This window comes from Electrophorus electricus, chromosome 18 (genome assembly GCF_013358815.1).
Source record: "Electrophorus electricus isolate fEleEle1 chromosome 18, fEleEle1.pri, whole genome shotgun sequence".
NCBI lineage: Eukaryota > Metazoa > Chordata > Actinopteri > Gymnotiformes > Gymnotidae > Electrophorus > Electrophorus electricus.
This window is the reverse complement of record NC_049552.1, coordinates 6,623,617-6,636,689: the sequence shown is the minus strand read 5'-3', so window position 1 is coordinate 6,636,689 and position 13,073 is coordinate 6,623,617. Positions and strand designations below refer to the sequence as shown.

The 13,073-nt window shown below is 42.8% G+C and overlaps 2 protein-coding genes across 4 annotated transcripts in view; one reads left to right on the top strand and one right to left on the bottom strand.

Moving 5' to 3' along the window:
• The window catches only part of ogg1 (8-oxoguanine DNA glycosylase), a 4,941-nt gene extending 1,711 nt beyond the window's left edge, over positions 1 to 3,230 (bottom strand). Inside the window, exons 1-6 of one of the 3 annotated variants that reach the window (XM_035536153.1) lie at positions 3,208 to 3,230; positions 2,529 to 2,690; positions 1,970 to 2,334; positions 1,460 to 1,639; positions 1,099 to 1,277; positions 605 to 752 (exon numbers count right to left, since the gene is read on the bottom strand). In XM_035536153.1, the coding sequence (XP_035392046.1) occupies positions 605 to 752; positions 1,099 to 1,277; positions 1,460 to 1,639; positions 1,970 to 2,334; positions 2,529 to 2,638 (982 nt within the window). In that variant the 5' untranslated portion in view covers positions 2,639 to 2,690; positions 3,208 to 3,230. The other 2 variants (XM_035536152.1, XM_027021127.2) reach the window with 2 other exon arrangements.
• Positions 3,231 to 3,378: 148 nt separating this feature from the next.
• On the top strand, positions 3,379 to 12,846 carry qars1 (glutaminyl-tRNA synthetase 1). The gene is made up of 23 exons (XM_027021160.2): positions 3,379 to 3,522; positions 4,068 to 4,218; positions 5,564 to 5,673; positions 5,903 to 5,978; positions 6,144 to 6,208; positions 6,298 to 6,351; positions 7,325 to 7,385; positions 7,583 to 7,654; positions 7,978 to 8,063; positions 8,359 to 8,445; positions 8,533 to 8,632; positions 9,021 to 9,099; positions 9,673 to 9,912; positions 10,007 to 10,099; positions 10,262 to 10,399; positions 10,605 to 10,692; positions 10,791 to 10,937; positions 11,059 to 11,160; positions 11,299 to 11,391; positions 11,667 to 11,794; positions 12,010 to 12,076; positions 12,227 to 12,352; positions 12,495 to 12,846. The coding sequence occupies exons 1-23, from the start codon at positions 3,412 to 3,414 to the stop codon at positions 12,543 to 12,545; spliced, it is 2,325 nt and encodes a 774-aa protein (XP_026876961.2). The 5' UTR covers positions 3,379 to 3,411; the 3' UTR covers positions 12,546 to 12,846.
• Positions 12,847 to 13,073: the final 227 nt, after the last annotated feature.

The following is a 13,073-nucleotide window of genomic DNA, read 5'->3' as shown; positions in this document are numbered from 1 at the left end:
GCATTTAGGACTGTCCTGTAACTAAGCATGCGGTCTGAGTATGCTATAGCATAAACAGCATGCCAGTTTCCTTATAAAGGATGCACAGTCCTGCAGTTTTCAAATGCACATCATTGGACCACCAAACATGTTTTTCCTGACCTCAATCTCCATCACCAGCTCTTCCATTTAACGTTCTGCACAATTCCTTTTTTGCCTTTTGAGCTGCTATTTTTGCCACTACCTCACACAGTAATGAATGGGACACCCCATATTTAAGTATTCATGAGGTAATTTGCATTGACAAATTCATTTGCATTGCATTGGCACCGGGGCAGGATATGAAGCTCATTCACCTGTGCACATTTTCAAGATTATGATTTATAAAGAGGGATCAGCATACTCAAGATTTTTTTTTCATTGGCATGTGCCATTTCTTGTAATTTTGTGCAAGCACACTGTTACTTTGGAATCCACGCAAAGTTTTATATTTGATCACACTATTCTGCATATGGTTTTATCACCATTATGTCTACCATTCGGATACATAATAAGGAGAACAAAGACACCACACCGAATGTGGACATGGGAAGGACAATGTAAGTCGGTGTGTTATTTCACTCACCAATCTCTTGATAGACTTTATCAGTCAGAGTCTTCTTTCCAATACCTGCAGCACAGCTATAGTCACGCTTAGCAATCTGCCACACATGTGTATCTACGGGGACGGCTTCAGACTTGTCCAGTGACATCAAACATACACAGTCGGCCACCTGGACAGAACGTGGGGGTGTGCACACCCGCACACTTATATCAAGCATCACATAAATTATTGCTAGTCATGCCAAGTATTAGCATAGTCTGTCTATAAAATGCAGCACTTACATATACAGGCTTTTTTTGTTTTTAAAAAAGGTGAAACCAGGGAGCCATGTAGCCTGCATTGTATGACCAGTTATGATCCGAGTTGTGATGCACCTACTTGGGAATCATTTTCTGCATTTCATCGCCATATCATGACAAGTTATTTACCTGGCTAGCAAACTTATTTTTCCCTAAACGCTTTATAGACTGAATGCTAAGAACAGTAGCCACATTAGCAGCTAAACGATTAGCCACCTTGAGGCCGACACCAGGGAGTGTCCGGAGTGCATCTCTGGCCTGCAAGTACGGGGTGCTGCGGAGCTCGTAGAGCCAGTCGGGACCGAGGGTGCTCATGATGAGGTGCGCGCTCCGCCACAGGAAACGAGCTCGGTAGCCAAAGCCCATATCACGCAGACGTGCCTCCACACTACTGTCTGTCTCGCATACATACACACAAAACCAAAGACAATCTTACTTTACTTAAAGGTGTCAAACATTCAATTTGTTAATGTGAGACTCCATTGGGATTAATATGGATTAGCAATAGACAACACGTGTACGACTGACGGCATGGAGATTTTAAAAAATGTAGTGCGTTGGCTGTGTGCCTTCATACCCGCTAGTGTCTGTATAGAGGGGAAGTCATGATAGTGTGTGTTATCCAGCTTGCAAAGGGGTGTGCCCAGTGTGTTACACAGTCTCTCTACCATGCCCTGAATCCGGGAGATGTGATTATTGGAACTACAGATGAATGAGAAGAGACACTCCACAGGGTCCTGACGCAACATCCGCACTCCTGAGACCGAACACACACACACACACACACACACACACACACACACACACACACACACACACACACACACAAACACACACACACACACACACAAATGCTTACTGAGAAATATTAGCATACCATAACTTTCATTCAATGTGTCCAAGTCTGAGTCTTGATCTTTGCGGGGAGACCTGCCGATATGAGTTTGGCCATTTCAAGCAGGACTGCAGTCACAGCATCCCTTAAGAAATGTTTCCCACTTTACCACCATTTAATGCCATGACTCCATCATGCTCGGATTATTGGTTTTATCTTAAGTCTTGAGAATAGTGGTTTGAAATAATTAACCTCTGAAGATATTGCCTGTGTGATTGAAGTGTTGATCTGCACTGCTCCATTCCTCATATAGGTTCTCCAGTTTAACATGCAGCTGAAAATAGTCTCTCAGAAGCTCTTCTTCTTTCTTGTCCTCCTCTGAGCTCACGGTGTCAAGCATCTCCGCCTTCTCTTCCTCCTTCACAGCAATGGTTTCTTTTGATTTCTTCCCTGAACCTTTAAGTCCCGCCGCTGTTTTCCGTTTCCTTCCATTAATTAGCCCTGGGTTTCCATGGCAATGGTAGACGTGGTACCATAAAGTGTCTTCATTCTGAGTGAGCGTCCACACTCGTCCTCCCATCACCCCTGTCCAGTGGCCTTCTCCTGTCTCACGCCATCTGTAAAAATTAAGAGTTCCTTTTGAGGAACAGTATACCTTTCTTACTCAACTTGAGCCACACCTGTACATGGTCAGCGCCAGTTTGTCATGTACAAACCCATTTAGCTATGTAGCTGATTGGTGAGGACTCAAATGTTACAAGACTACTCCACTCTTCTGACACGGGTATGTGAATGGGGCAGTATATTTTACCGGAAGGTTTGTCCACATCCAAGCGTAAGGTCTAACCGAAGTTCGGAGAGTGAACATGGGAGAGAACGCCATGTATTTTTCCCCACCGAATGTAAAGCGTGCTGGGACATCCCGCTGCTGGTCCACGCTTAGACCAGAGATGGAGATGAAATCAACTGTGTCCTGGTTCAGTAACAAATTGCCACAAGAAAGCTCATATTGCTGTCAAGAACTGACAATAATATTAAGCAAAAAATACTCTGCAGTGCATTATGAAGTTATTAGGTAGTTAACTTCGCAAAATTTGTAGCGAATGCTAGCTAATTGGATAACCAGCATTAAAGATATAACAATCTTACAACGTTTGACGTTTTGCTGAATAAATGCTCACTATATAATAGACACAACTAATTACAGCAGCTAAAATGACGTTAAGATGGTGAAAAAGTTGTTTCAAATATCTAAATTCCGTCCACGGCTTTTTCAAAACAAACGAATGAGGGTGAGCAACAGTAAACTTTAGCGGAGTTGGTATAATGTTCAACCTGAGAATCCGTATGGTTATTGCAATTCTCCTTAAAGAAATGTGTGCTGCATTAATAATCTGTAACATTCTTTATAGGTACTTTAATTTTATTACTGCTGGTCCCCTAATTTCAGTTATGTTGAATTTTTTTTGAAATGATTAATATCCATCAACCTAAACTGACTGACGCAACTCCTGCGAGTATGATGCCTTTCGTTACGAAGTCAACGCATCGCTGCAAAACGCATCGTGATTGTAGGAACGGTGTGTAAGATAACCGTGGATTGGCTCCTTTTACCCTTCCTGAAAGTTTCGTCCATGCTGGCCAGATAGATTCACTCCTTGTGGCGGCGGCGCATATGTGAACCTGTGAGGATCATGGCGGATTTGGTGATTCTTTTCACGTCGATTGGGCTCAGTGAGCAGAAAGCTAAAGAGACATTAAAAAATGAAGTGCTTAGCTCTGCTCTCAAGGACGCGATTGCTCAGGTAATCTGAAAATTAAGCATCGACAGGCCGCAAGAGCTAAAATGCTATCAAACTATCGTTAGTTACGTTAACTAGGACAAACTGTCACTGTCCCATGTCACTAGACGAATTAAAATGTGTGTAGGTAGCTAACCTAACTAACCTAAAAAGCATTTTGTACATTTTACGAAGCTCAGATAGCTGCAGTTGTACGAGTTGGTCTTGAATTATTTTTTCAATTTGTAATTTATCTTGGTTAATAACTAGTTGCATGCAGATCTGAGGTTGTTTAACCTTAAAATCAAATGACTGAAAAGTTAACTAACCTAACGTTTTCATTTTATTAACTTACAATTTTAGCTCACATTATGTATTTAGTTATTGTTTTTAACTAAACTTTTAAATCTTTATTAGACCCTCTCGTTTACTTTCGAAACATAAGCTTGATACTTAGCGTTAGCTAAGTAGAGTACAATCTGAGCTATCAGTAATTGAGTTTTTTGACGGCTAGCAGTATAGGTTTAGCTAGTCTAGCTAACGATGGTCGTTTTTTGTGTGACTTGTAGGCACAAGGGCTGTTGGGATCCACAGATATCGACAAAGCTACGGGAACACTGCTTTACAGTATGGTGTCCCGGCTAAGGGAACCCCGGCGTTTGGCTTTTTTGACACAGCACATCGTCCAACGCAAGATCACCACAGAGCTGCAGGTGTCAGGTAGCTAACCTAGATAACGTACCTAGTGCTTCGCACATTTTGGCTGTCCCCGTGTCGTTGGTTTGCTCATGGAGACCTACCTCCTCTCCAGAAAATAAAGAAACAAAAATAAGTAATATGTTTGTTTACGGGGTTCATTGGTGGTATGCGTTTAAGGGTGAAGCAACAAAAAGAAATGGGTGTCTGCTTTTTCTCCCTCAGTGACTGGATGCTTCTGGAACTACGAGCTAGTTTCTGTGCTTGCTAACTTTTGTTATGACAGCAGAAACGGTGCCTCTTGCAATAACTAAAGAATGATTAGTTTCTGGACTGAATGAAATTGTGCTTCATTATCAACTTGTTCTTTTAAAAAATATATATAAATAATTGCAAATGTAACTAATTGCTAGCAGGGGCACAGCTGGTAATGGTGGACCTGGCCGTCGTGGGCCCTTCAATAGCCTCAGGAATAAACTGATTTTGGTTTCTAATTTTTATACTCTCTGCTATAGAGATAAAAATGCCTGACTATATATTTTCCATGAGAAGTTCTGTTTATCTGCTTATTTCCTTTTTGCAAATTCTGCAACTCCATCGCCTCAAAAGCAAAAGTGGTTTGAACCTCCTGCTCACAGATCATGAGTTGTTGACTAGACAGAGGTTAGCAATTCAGAAATGGTTAAAATTAAACCAAATCAGGATTGCAGAAACAAAACGTGTGGAAAAAGAGGGCAGGCAACTTATGTTTTAATTTATTTAAAAAACAAACAGTAAATATGTTTAGTTACATAAGATACCTAGAAATTGGGGGTGTAGCAACAGATTTTGGCCCCTAGGCAGAATAGTTTGCTCTTCTTACTTTCTTTTTCCTCTTTACACTCCTTTTGTCTCTGAAATCCTGACTTTGGTTTCCGTTTAACCACGTCTGATTTGCTAACCGCTCTAAGTCTCCAACACATGATCTGTGGACAGAAGGATCAAACCCTTTTTGTTTTTGAGGTGGGGGGAGGGGCAGAATATATGAATTTATAGGAAACAACATGGAAGTAAACAAAACTCATCACAGAAGACACAGCCTGGAATTATTTATCTCTATAATAAAATATTTTAAAAATTAGAAACCAAAATCAATTTAAGTCCAAGGTTACACTTCGTCCAAGGAGTGCCCTGAGTAATCAGGTCCAATATTACCAAGTCTTAAACACCCCCTGTATATCTATCTCGGAATGTACTAGTTTAGCTTCACATACACGTGCATGTGTTTGCATTAAGTTTACTGCTGATCAGGCGTAAACATTCAGTGCAGCAGTGACAACCAATCGTCTTGGATTGTGTATCTGATGTTGTGCCTCTGTCTCGCATACAGCGGCACTGGACTATGTGAAGAGCCACCCACAGGACCCTCTGGACGAGAAAGCCTTCGAGAGTGCCTGTGGTGTGGGTGTTGTCATCACACCAGAAGAGATAGAGGATACGGTAAGGAAATGGGGAACACAGCTGAATATGGGTTTGTAAACAACAAAGGCAGCCAGTGCTGTGGATCAGGACAGGTTTTTTGCTAGATTTACAGGAATATGACTATTCTGAAATACACACACATTGCATATATCCAGGTATATGATGCTGCAATGTAATGCTCACTGCAAGATTTATGTAGGTCATTCTGATTCCCCTGACAGCTTTATGCTTGGTATGGTCTTCACAGGTTGAGCAGATCATCAGAAAGCACAAAGAGCAGCTACTGTCAGAAAGATACCGGTTTAACATGGGGCTCCTAATGGGTGAGCTCCTCTTAATGCTGCCTTCAAATCTCTTCTAGACATTTATACCCTTACAGATGGAACCTTTTATAGGTTGTGAATCTATGGTATGTTTGGATACATTTTTATTCATTCCATTGTTGATACTGGAGTTCCCTAATGTTTAATCATTGACATCTTTTATAGGTGAGGTCAGAGCTGCCATGAAATGGGCTGATGGGAAGATTGTAAAGAATGAAGTAGACATGCAGGTATGTATGGTCACCTTTTGTTTATGCATTTGATTGTAGTCTGAGCAGCAAGCACAGTAATTGTGATTAAACGGATCCTGATCTCACAGGTGTTGCACCTCTTGGGCCCTAAAACGGAGGCAGACTTGGAGAAGAAACCAAAGGTAGATTTCCAAGTCCTTTCCGTCCCATGTGATCAGTGGTGTATGGTGTATTTCACAAAGAATTAAGGAATACTGGCGGGGGGGGCGTTCACAAATACTTCAAATGCAGTTGACAGCCAAGGCATATCTGGTGTCAATTTTGCTTCGTTGTTTTTACCATAATACTACAAGGCCATTGTAGCCAACATACAATGCAGGGTTATGAAGATCAGACATATGTGACCAAAAGTATTGAGACACTTGCACACTACACCTGCAGGTGTTTTATGACATCCCATTCTAAATCCATAGGCATTAATACAGACTTGGTTTTACCTTTGAAGCTATAACAGCTTCCACTTTTCTAGGAAGGGTTTCTCCAAGATTTTGGAGTGCGTCTGTGGGAAATTTTGCCTATTTATCCAGAAGAGTGTTTGTGAGGTCAGATACTGATGCTGGACTAGAAGGCCTGGCTCACAAGCTCTCTTCTAGTCCATCCCAAAGGTCTTTGATGGGGTTGAGGTAAGGGCTCTGTCAAGTTCTTCCACACCCATCTTGCCCAACCATAGACCTTGGTTTGTGCACTGGGGACAGTCATGCTACAGTAGAAAAGCGCTCCAGAGTCCAGTGTCGGCATGTTTTACACCCCTTGGTGACCCCATTTTGTAACATTATGTGGTCTGCCACTTGGCTAAGTTGCTGCGGTTCCTAAACATTTCCACTCTTCAGTTATACCTCGGCTGATCATGGAATATCTATGAGGATGAAATTTCACAAACTTGACTTGTTGCAATGGTGGCATCCTATTACAATACCCTGTTTGAGTGAGCTCTTTAGAACAACCCATGGGACTGAATGAAACACCTGACACCTGAATTCACTGATTAACAGGAGTGTCCTGATACTTTTGTCCATATAACGTATGTGTATATGAACTGTGCAGATTACCTAGGTTTTGTGACTGCTGAAGTGATATGTTTGTGCCCTCCCACAGGCAGCTAAGGCCAAAGCCCCAGAGAATGAAACTAAGGAGGAAAAGAGCAGTACTGTGAACGGTGCGTGTCGAGGAATGTCTTGTTTCCCCAAACTTTTGGGACGTGGCAGTGGGAAGACACTCCATGTTTCCCCTTTTATTTCTTTGATTCTCACATATAAAAGTCATAATCCTCATTTTGTTTGAATCCAAAACGTGGTTTAGTTAAGAGAACCTGGAAGTAAGACACTTTTTTTTTTTTTGTTTCATTCTGAATAGGAGAAGTTAAAACGGAGGCAAAGTCTCTGATGGAGCAGTTGAGAGGGGAAGCTCTCAAATTCCATAAGCCAGGTGAGTCAGGACCACTGTGTATTGCTTCAGTGTAAACTGCTGTTTGGACTGCTGACTGTTATGTTTATATTTCTTTGAAACCTGACAATTCAAAATTTCATTGGCTATTCAGTGCATCCTTCTTGCATACATAGTAACTTAAATTTCTTTTTCTAAAATGCCACATGGAATGTGTGGATATAATGTAGATTCTCAGACTTAATTGTGGATATAATAACTCATGAAAGAAATAGTTTGAATTAGGAGCCATGCAGCGACTTATAAAAATGTATTTATGAAAGGTAATAAATTTTTGTGGATGTTGTCCTCATTTGTCTGTACAGGAGAGAATTACAAGACTGAAGGTTATGTTGTAACACCCAACACCATGAACCTGCTGAAACAGCATCTGGAAATAACTGGTGGCCAGGTGAGTGTGTTTTTTGGGGGGTGGGAGCGTGAGTGCAAAGGATTTTTAAGTACATTTACAGCATTTAGCTGATGCTTTTATCCAAAGCGACTTAGTTGTGACTGAGTACACCTTGAGCAAATGAGGGTTAAGGGCCTTGCTCAGGGCAATTGTGGGGCTTGAACCACCAATCTTGCAAGTCAACTACCTTAACCACTGAGCTAACACTGCCCCAAGAAATTTATAGAGCGATATAGTGAAGAAGAGGCTAAAGATTATAAAACATCTTTGACTTCCTGCCACTGTTATTGTGTAGGTGCGGACACGCTTTCCTCCTGAACCCAACGGCATCCTGCACATAGGCCATGCCAAGGCCATTAACTTCAACTTTGGCTTTGCCAAGGTACCGCAGCTAACGGTGATCAAATTGCCCACTCGCTGTGCATGCGAAAACCAGTTAACCTCATTTAAGCTCTGTCTCCCTCTAAAGGCAAATAATGGTATCTGCTTCCTCCGATATGATGATACCAACCCAGAGAAAGAGGAAGAGAAATACTTCACTGCTATCCGAGAAATGGTGGAGTGGCTGGGTGAGTCCTCATAAGCCTTCCCTCCATTTTGCAAGAACAAATTGCAGTGGGGTCACCAGAGGCCACCACGATCTGTGAGAGGTGCCCTGAAGTAAAGTTCTGATGGAATAAATTATCTAATTTTGTCCAGTGAAATGGTTTTTAAATGAGGTACAATATATGCTACAATATCTTGGATATTGGTTGTTCTTGCTGCTCCACGCCAGTTTTGCACATAGTGAATAGTTTGCATTTGCCATCAGCGTTTGGCATATGCCCTTATTCAGTCGGTGTGCTCCTTTATGAGTCAACCCCATGACTTTGGTGTTGACTAACCTTACTGTAAGCTATAGGAGTCAGCAATGTTTGTGTTGCGTTCTGAGCTGAGGGCTCTGTCTCTGTTGCCCAGGTTACAAACCCTATGTGATCACCCACGCGTCCGACTACTTCCAACCCCTCTACGACCTTGCCGTGGAGCTCATTCGCAGGTGAACAAGCAGTCCAGCACACACACATGCACAGACGCAAGGGCTATCCAGGTTGGGAAAGAGGAGACCCCAATTAATTTCTCAGTCCAGAATGAATATATATTCTGGCAATTTTCATATCAGTTTAGTATTATATACAGCAACAAATTGCACTGAAAAACACAATACTACTTTTTCATTTTAGTGGGATTCTAGAAGAGGATTTAGTGCTCTTTTTGCTAGTAAGGTCTAACCTGCCACTGAAGTGCTGCATTGTACTAACATTTCTGTTTGTTTGAAAACTCTCATCTATAAGGACACATTGGATGTGTAAATGGGGGACTGTGTCTGAATACTAGGACTGGCTTTATCATTTATATAATTTAACAGCAGTCATTTCAGGAAGGCCAGTAGCTCAATTGAACAGGCACTGATTGACTGAGTATCTTCACACACATTGTTTGGAAATGTAGTATTGTTGCCTATTTGTCTTTTCTTTTTTTTCTTTTTTTTTTCTTTTTTTTTTTTTTAGTTAAACCTTTACGAGTGTGCATCTTGTGGGCATTTGTTGTGCGGACACATTTGTGTCTACAGGGGCCATGCGTACGTGTGCCACCAGCGTGGCGAGGAGCTGAAGGGCCACAACGTGCCTTCGTCGCCGTGGCGGGATCGGCCGGTTGCGGAGTCGCTGGTGCTCTTCGAGAGGATGAGGAAGGGCATGTTCACCGAGGGCGAAGCCACTCTCCGCATGAAGATGGTCATGGAGGACGGCAAGATGGACCCGGTGGCCTACCGCATCAAGTACACGGCCCACCACAGGAGCGGGGACACCTGGTAGGGGAGCATGGCTGCCAGAACGTGTATGTCCGTCCGCCGTCCGCGTGGTAGGTGTCACCTGTCCCAACTCGCCTCCTCCGTCTCTCTGCAGGTGTATTTATCCTACATATGACTATACACACTGCCTGTGTGACTCCATCGAGCACATCACGCACTCGCTCTGCACCAAAGAGTTCCAAGCCAGGTAGGCACGGTGGGACGGGGCTTCCTGTTGAGATGTTCGCATGCTTCTAGAGCCCCTGCCTTTGTGTTGTGTTGGCTGGAGCTGCCTCTGAGGTAGCCGTGCACGTGGCCTGTAAAGGCAGTACCTCGTGTTGTGTGCCATGTCTCTGTCTGCCTCTCTAAGGCGGTCGTCATATTTCTGGCTGTGCAATGCTCTGGACGTCTACTGCCCCGTGCAGTGGGAGTATGGCAGGCTCAACCTCACCTACACGGTGGTCTCCAAGAGGAAGATTATCAAACTAGTGGAGACGGGCGTGGTCAGGTAAGACTCCTCCTTCCCTCTCTACTGATTGGTCCTCTTGTTTCTAAATGGATGTCATGTCCTATATAAACATCACACACACACAATAGGATGTGATTCTTTCATTTATTCAGTCTTGTCTACAAATTTAGTGTAGCTTAATGTATTGGTTTTGGTCACTGGATCATCAGAGCCCTTATTAGCCGGGCCGTGTTTGCGTTCGCAGAGACTGGGATGACCCGCGCCTCTTCACCCTCACAGCTCTCAGGCGACGTGGCTTCCCTCCTGAGGCCATCAACAACTTCTGTGCACGTGTAAGAGACCCATTCAAAATATTTCTGTTTACTTTCTGGCCAGAGTTGCCTTTAAATAATTCTTATTAAATCGGTTGTGTTTGTTTGCCTCCATGTAGGTGGGCGTGACTGTTTCCCAGACGACCACAGAGCCCCACCTACTGGAGGCATGTGTGAGGGAGGTGCTTAATGACACCGCACCAAGAGCCATGGCTGTCCTGGAGCCTCTCAGAGTTACCATCACCAATCTTCCCAGCAACGCACAGGTAACCCCCACGCATACTTTCGACAGACGTTTGAAGCACTTTTTCATACACAAGCCTAAAACAACCTACTGCAGTCGCTCTCCCACAATCACCAAACTTTCTGTATCCATGTGTCACTCAGTCAGATGTTCGTGTTCCTGACTTCCCTGCTGATGAGAGCAGGGGCAGCCATGTTGTTCCCTTCTCCAAAACCATCTTCATCGAGGAGAACGACTTCCGAGAGGTAGGTTAGTTTGTGTGAGAGGGTAGAGAGGAATAAAGCCGGTCATCTACCCTTGGTTTTTACAGTTTGCGGTTTGTGTAATACTGCTTGCACTGCATGTGCGTTTGAAGTGTTAACACTGTTGCACACTCCCTGTAGGTAATGGAGAAGGGCTTTAAGCGTCTGACCCCTGAGCAGCCAGTAGGCCTGAGACATGCAGGCTATGTCATATCTGTGCAGCGCGTCATCAAAGTGAGCCATGTCTTAAAGGGAATTTTATGTCTGTATGTCCTGTGTCTGTGTTTCAGAGGAAAAGTCAAACTTTGCTAATTGTTTTTAGGGTTACAACTGTTGGATCTAAGGTTTTTTTTTTTATTAGTGTGATAAATGAATAATGTAATATCATAACCACTCTTTAGTGTTTAATCATGCCCTTCCTTTTGAATTTAGTTAGTGCTTGCCTGTTCTTTTTCTCTTTATTTATTTAAACAATTTTTCCGGCTTTTGGTTTGCTGCCCTGCTGACAGGATGCCAGCGGTAAGGTGGTGGAGCTGGAAGTAACCTGCACCAGCTCGGACTCTGCTGAGAAGCCCAAGGCCTTCATACACTGGGTCAGCCAGCCACTGCAGTGTGAAGTGCGTCTCTACGAGCGGCTGTAAGTGTGTGTGGGTATGAGGTTGCAGTCTGTAACCAACAATGTAGATAAACGCACATACATTTATGATGATCTTAAATTACCATAAAAAGCATAAATGAACTGCAGCATGACCTATAAACAGCATGAGTAAAAATGAGCTCAATAATAATTTTTGGGTCAACATTTACAATCGTTTTGTGTATGCATATCTGAATCTGTATTTCTGATTTTAGCTTCCTCCACAAAAACCCAGAAGACGCAACCGAAGTGCCTGGTGGCTTCCTGAGTGACATCAACCTGGTAAGAGTAGCCTGCACTTAGTACAGCCCCCAAACAGAGTTCTAGTTTTCCAAGTAGCATTCAGCAATAATTCCATTATAAAACATGGCACCAATGTTTTGTAGCAGTTACACCTACAAAAAAAATAAAGCTTTTGACCTTTTCCTCCAGCATTCCCTGAAAGTGATTGAAAGTGCCTTAGTAGACCGGTCAGTAAGCACAGCCAAGGTCTTTGATAAATTCCAGTTTGAGAGAGAGGGTTATTTCTCTGTGGATCCAGATAGTACCACTGAAAAGGTAAGACCAAGCAATGCAACGCGCACAAGCACACACACACACACACACGTACACAAGTATACAAGGAAGAAACCTGTTAGAGGAAGATTAAGTGAGAAAGTAGTGTCTTCTTGCTCATCTTTGTCCCGTTTTCTTTCCCCAGCTGGTTTTCAATAGGACTGTTATGCTCAAGGAGGACCCTGGAAAGATATGATTGGTCTAGAGAAAAGAAGTTGGATGTTTACAGCCCATGAGCCCAGCAGCATCTTTATGTATACTGGACTACATCACTGTACTGTATCAGCATGTAGACAATGTGCAGGTCTAACAGTACTCCTTAGAAGGTCAGATGTCTATGGGAACTATGCAGCTGCTGTTCAGTCTTGGTGCTTAAATATGCAATGTTCTTTTTCTTGTTGATTTGATTGCCTTTAAATAACTGATACTGCTGCAATTTACCATCTGTTAACTTTGAGAAGTGACTCAAACATTTGAAATAAACCATATTTAAATAACCCTCGCGTGTATAAATGCTTGTAAGCAGGAAAACATTATTACAGTTGTCTAGGTGCAAAAGGAATAGCTCTTATAAAGTCATCTACAGATTGTCTGCCTATGGCACGTTGCAGCTAAGTTATTTTAGCTAGTAAGCGGAAGCGTCACCCTCTTCAATGAAGAAACAACAAATCAAAATGACTTCCGTTGTAGTGGGCTTTTCCCTCAAGCTCATATATGGCTCTTT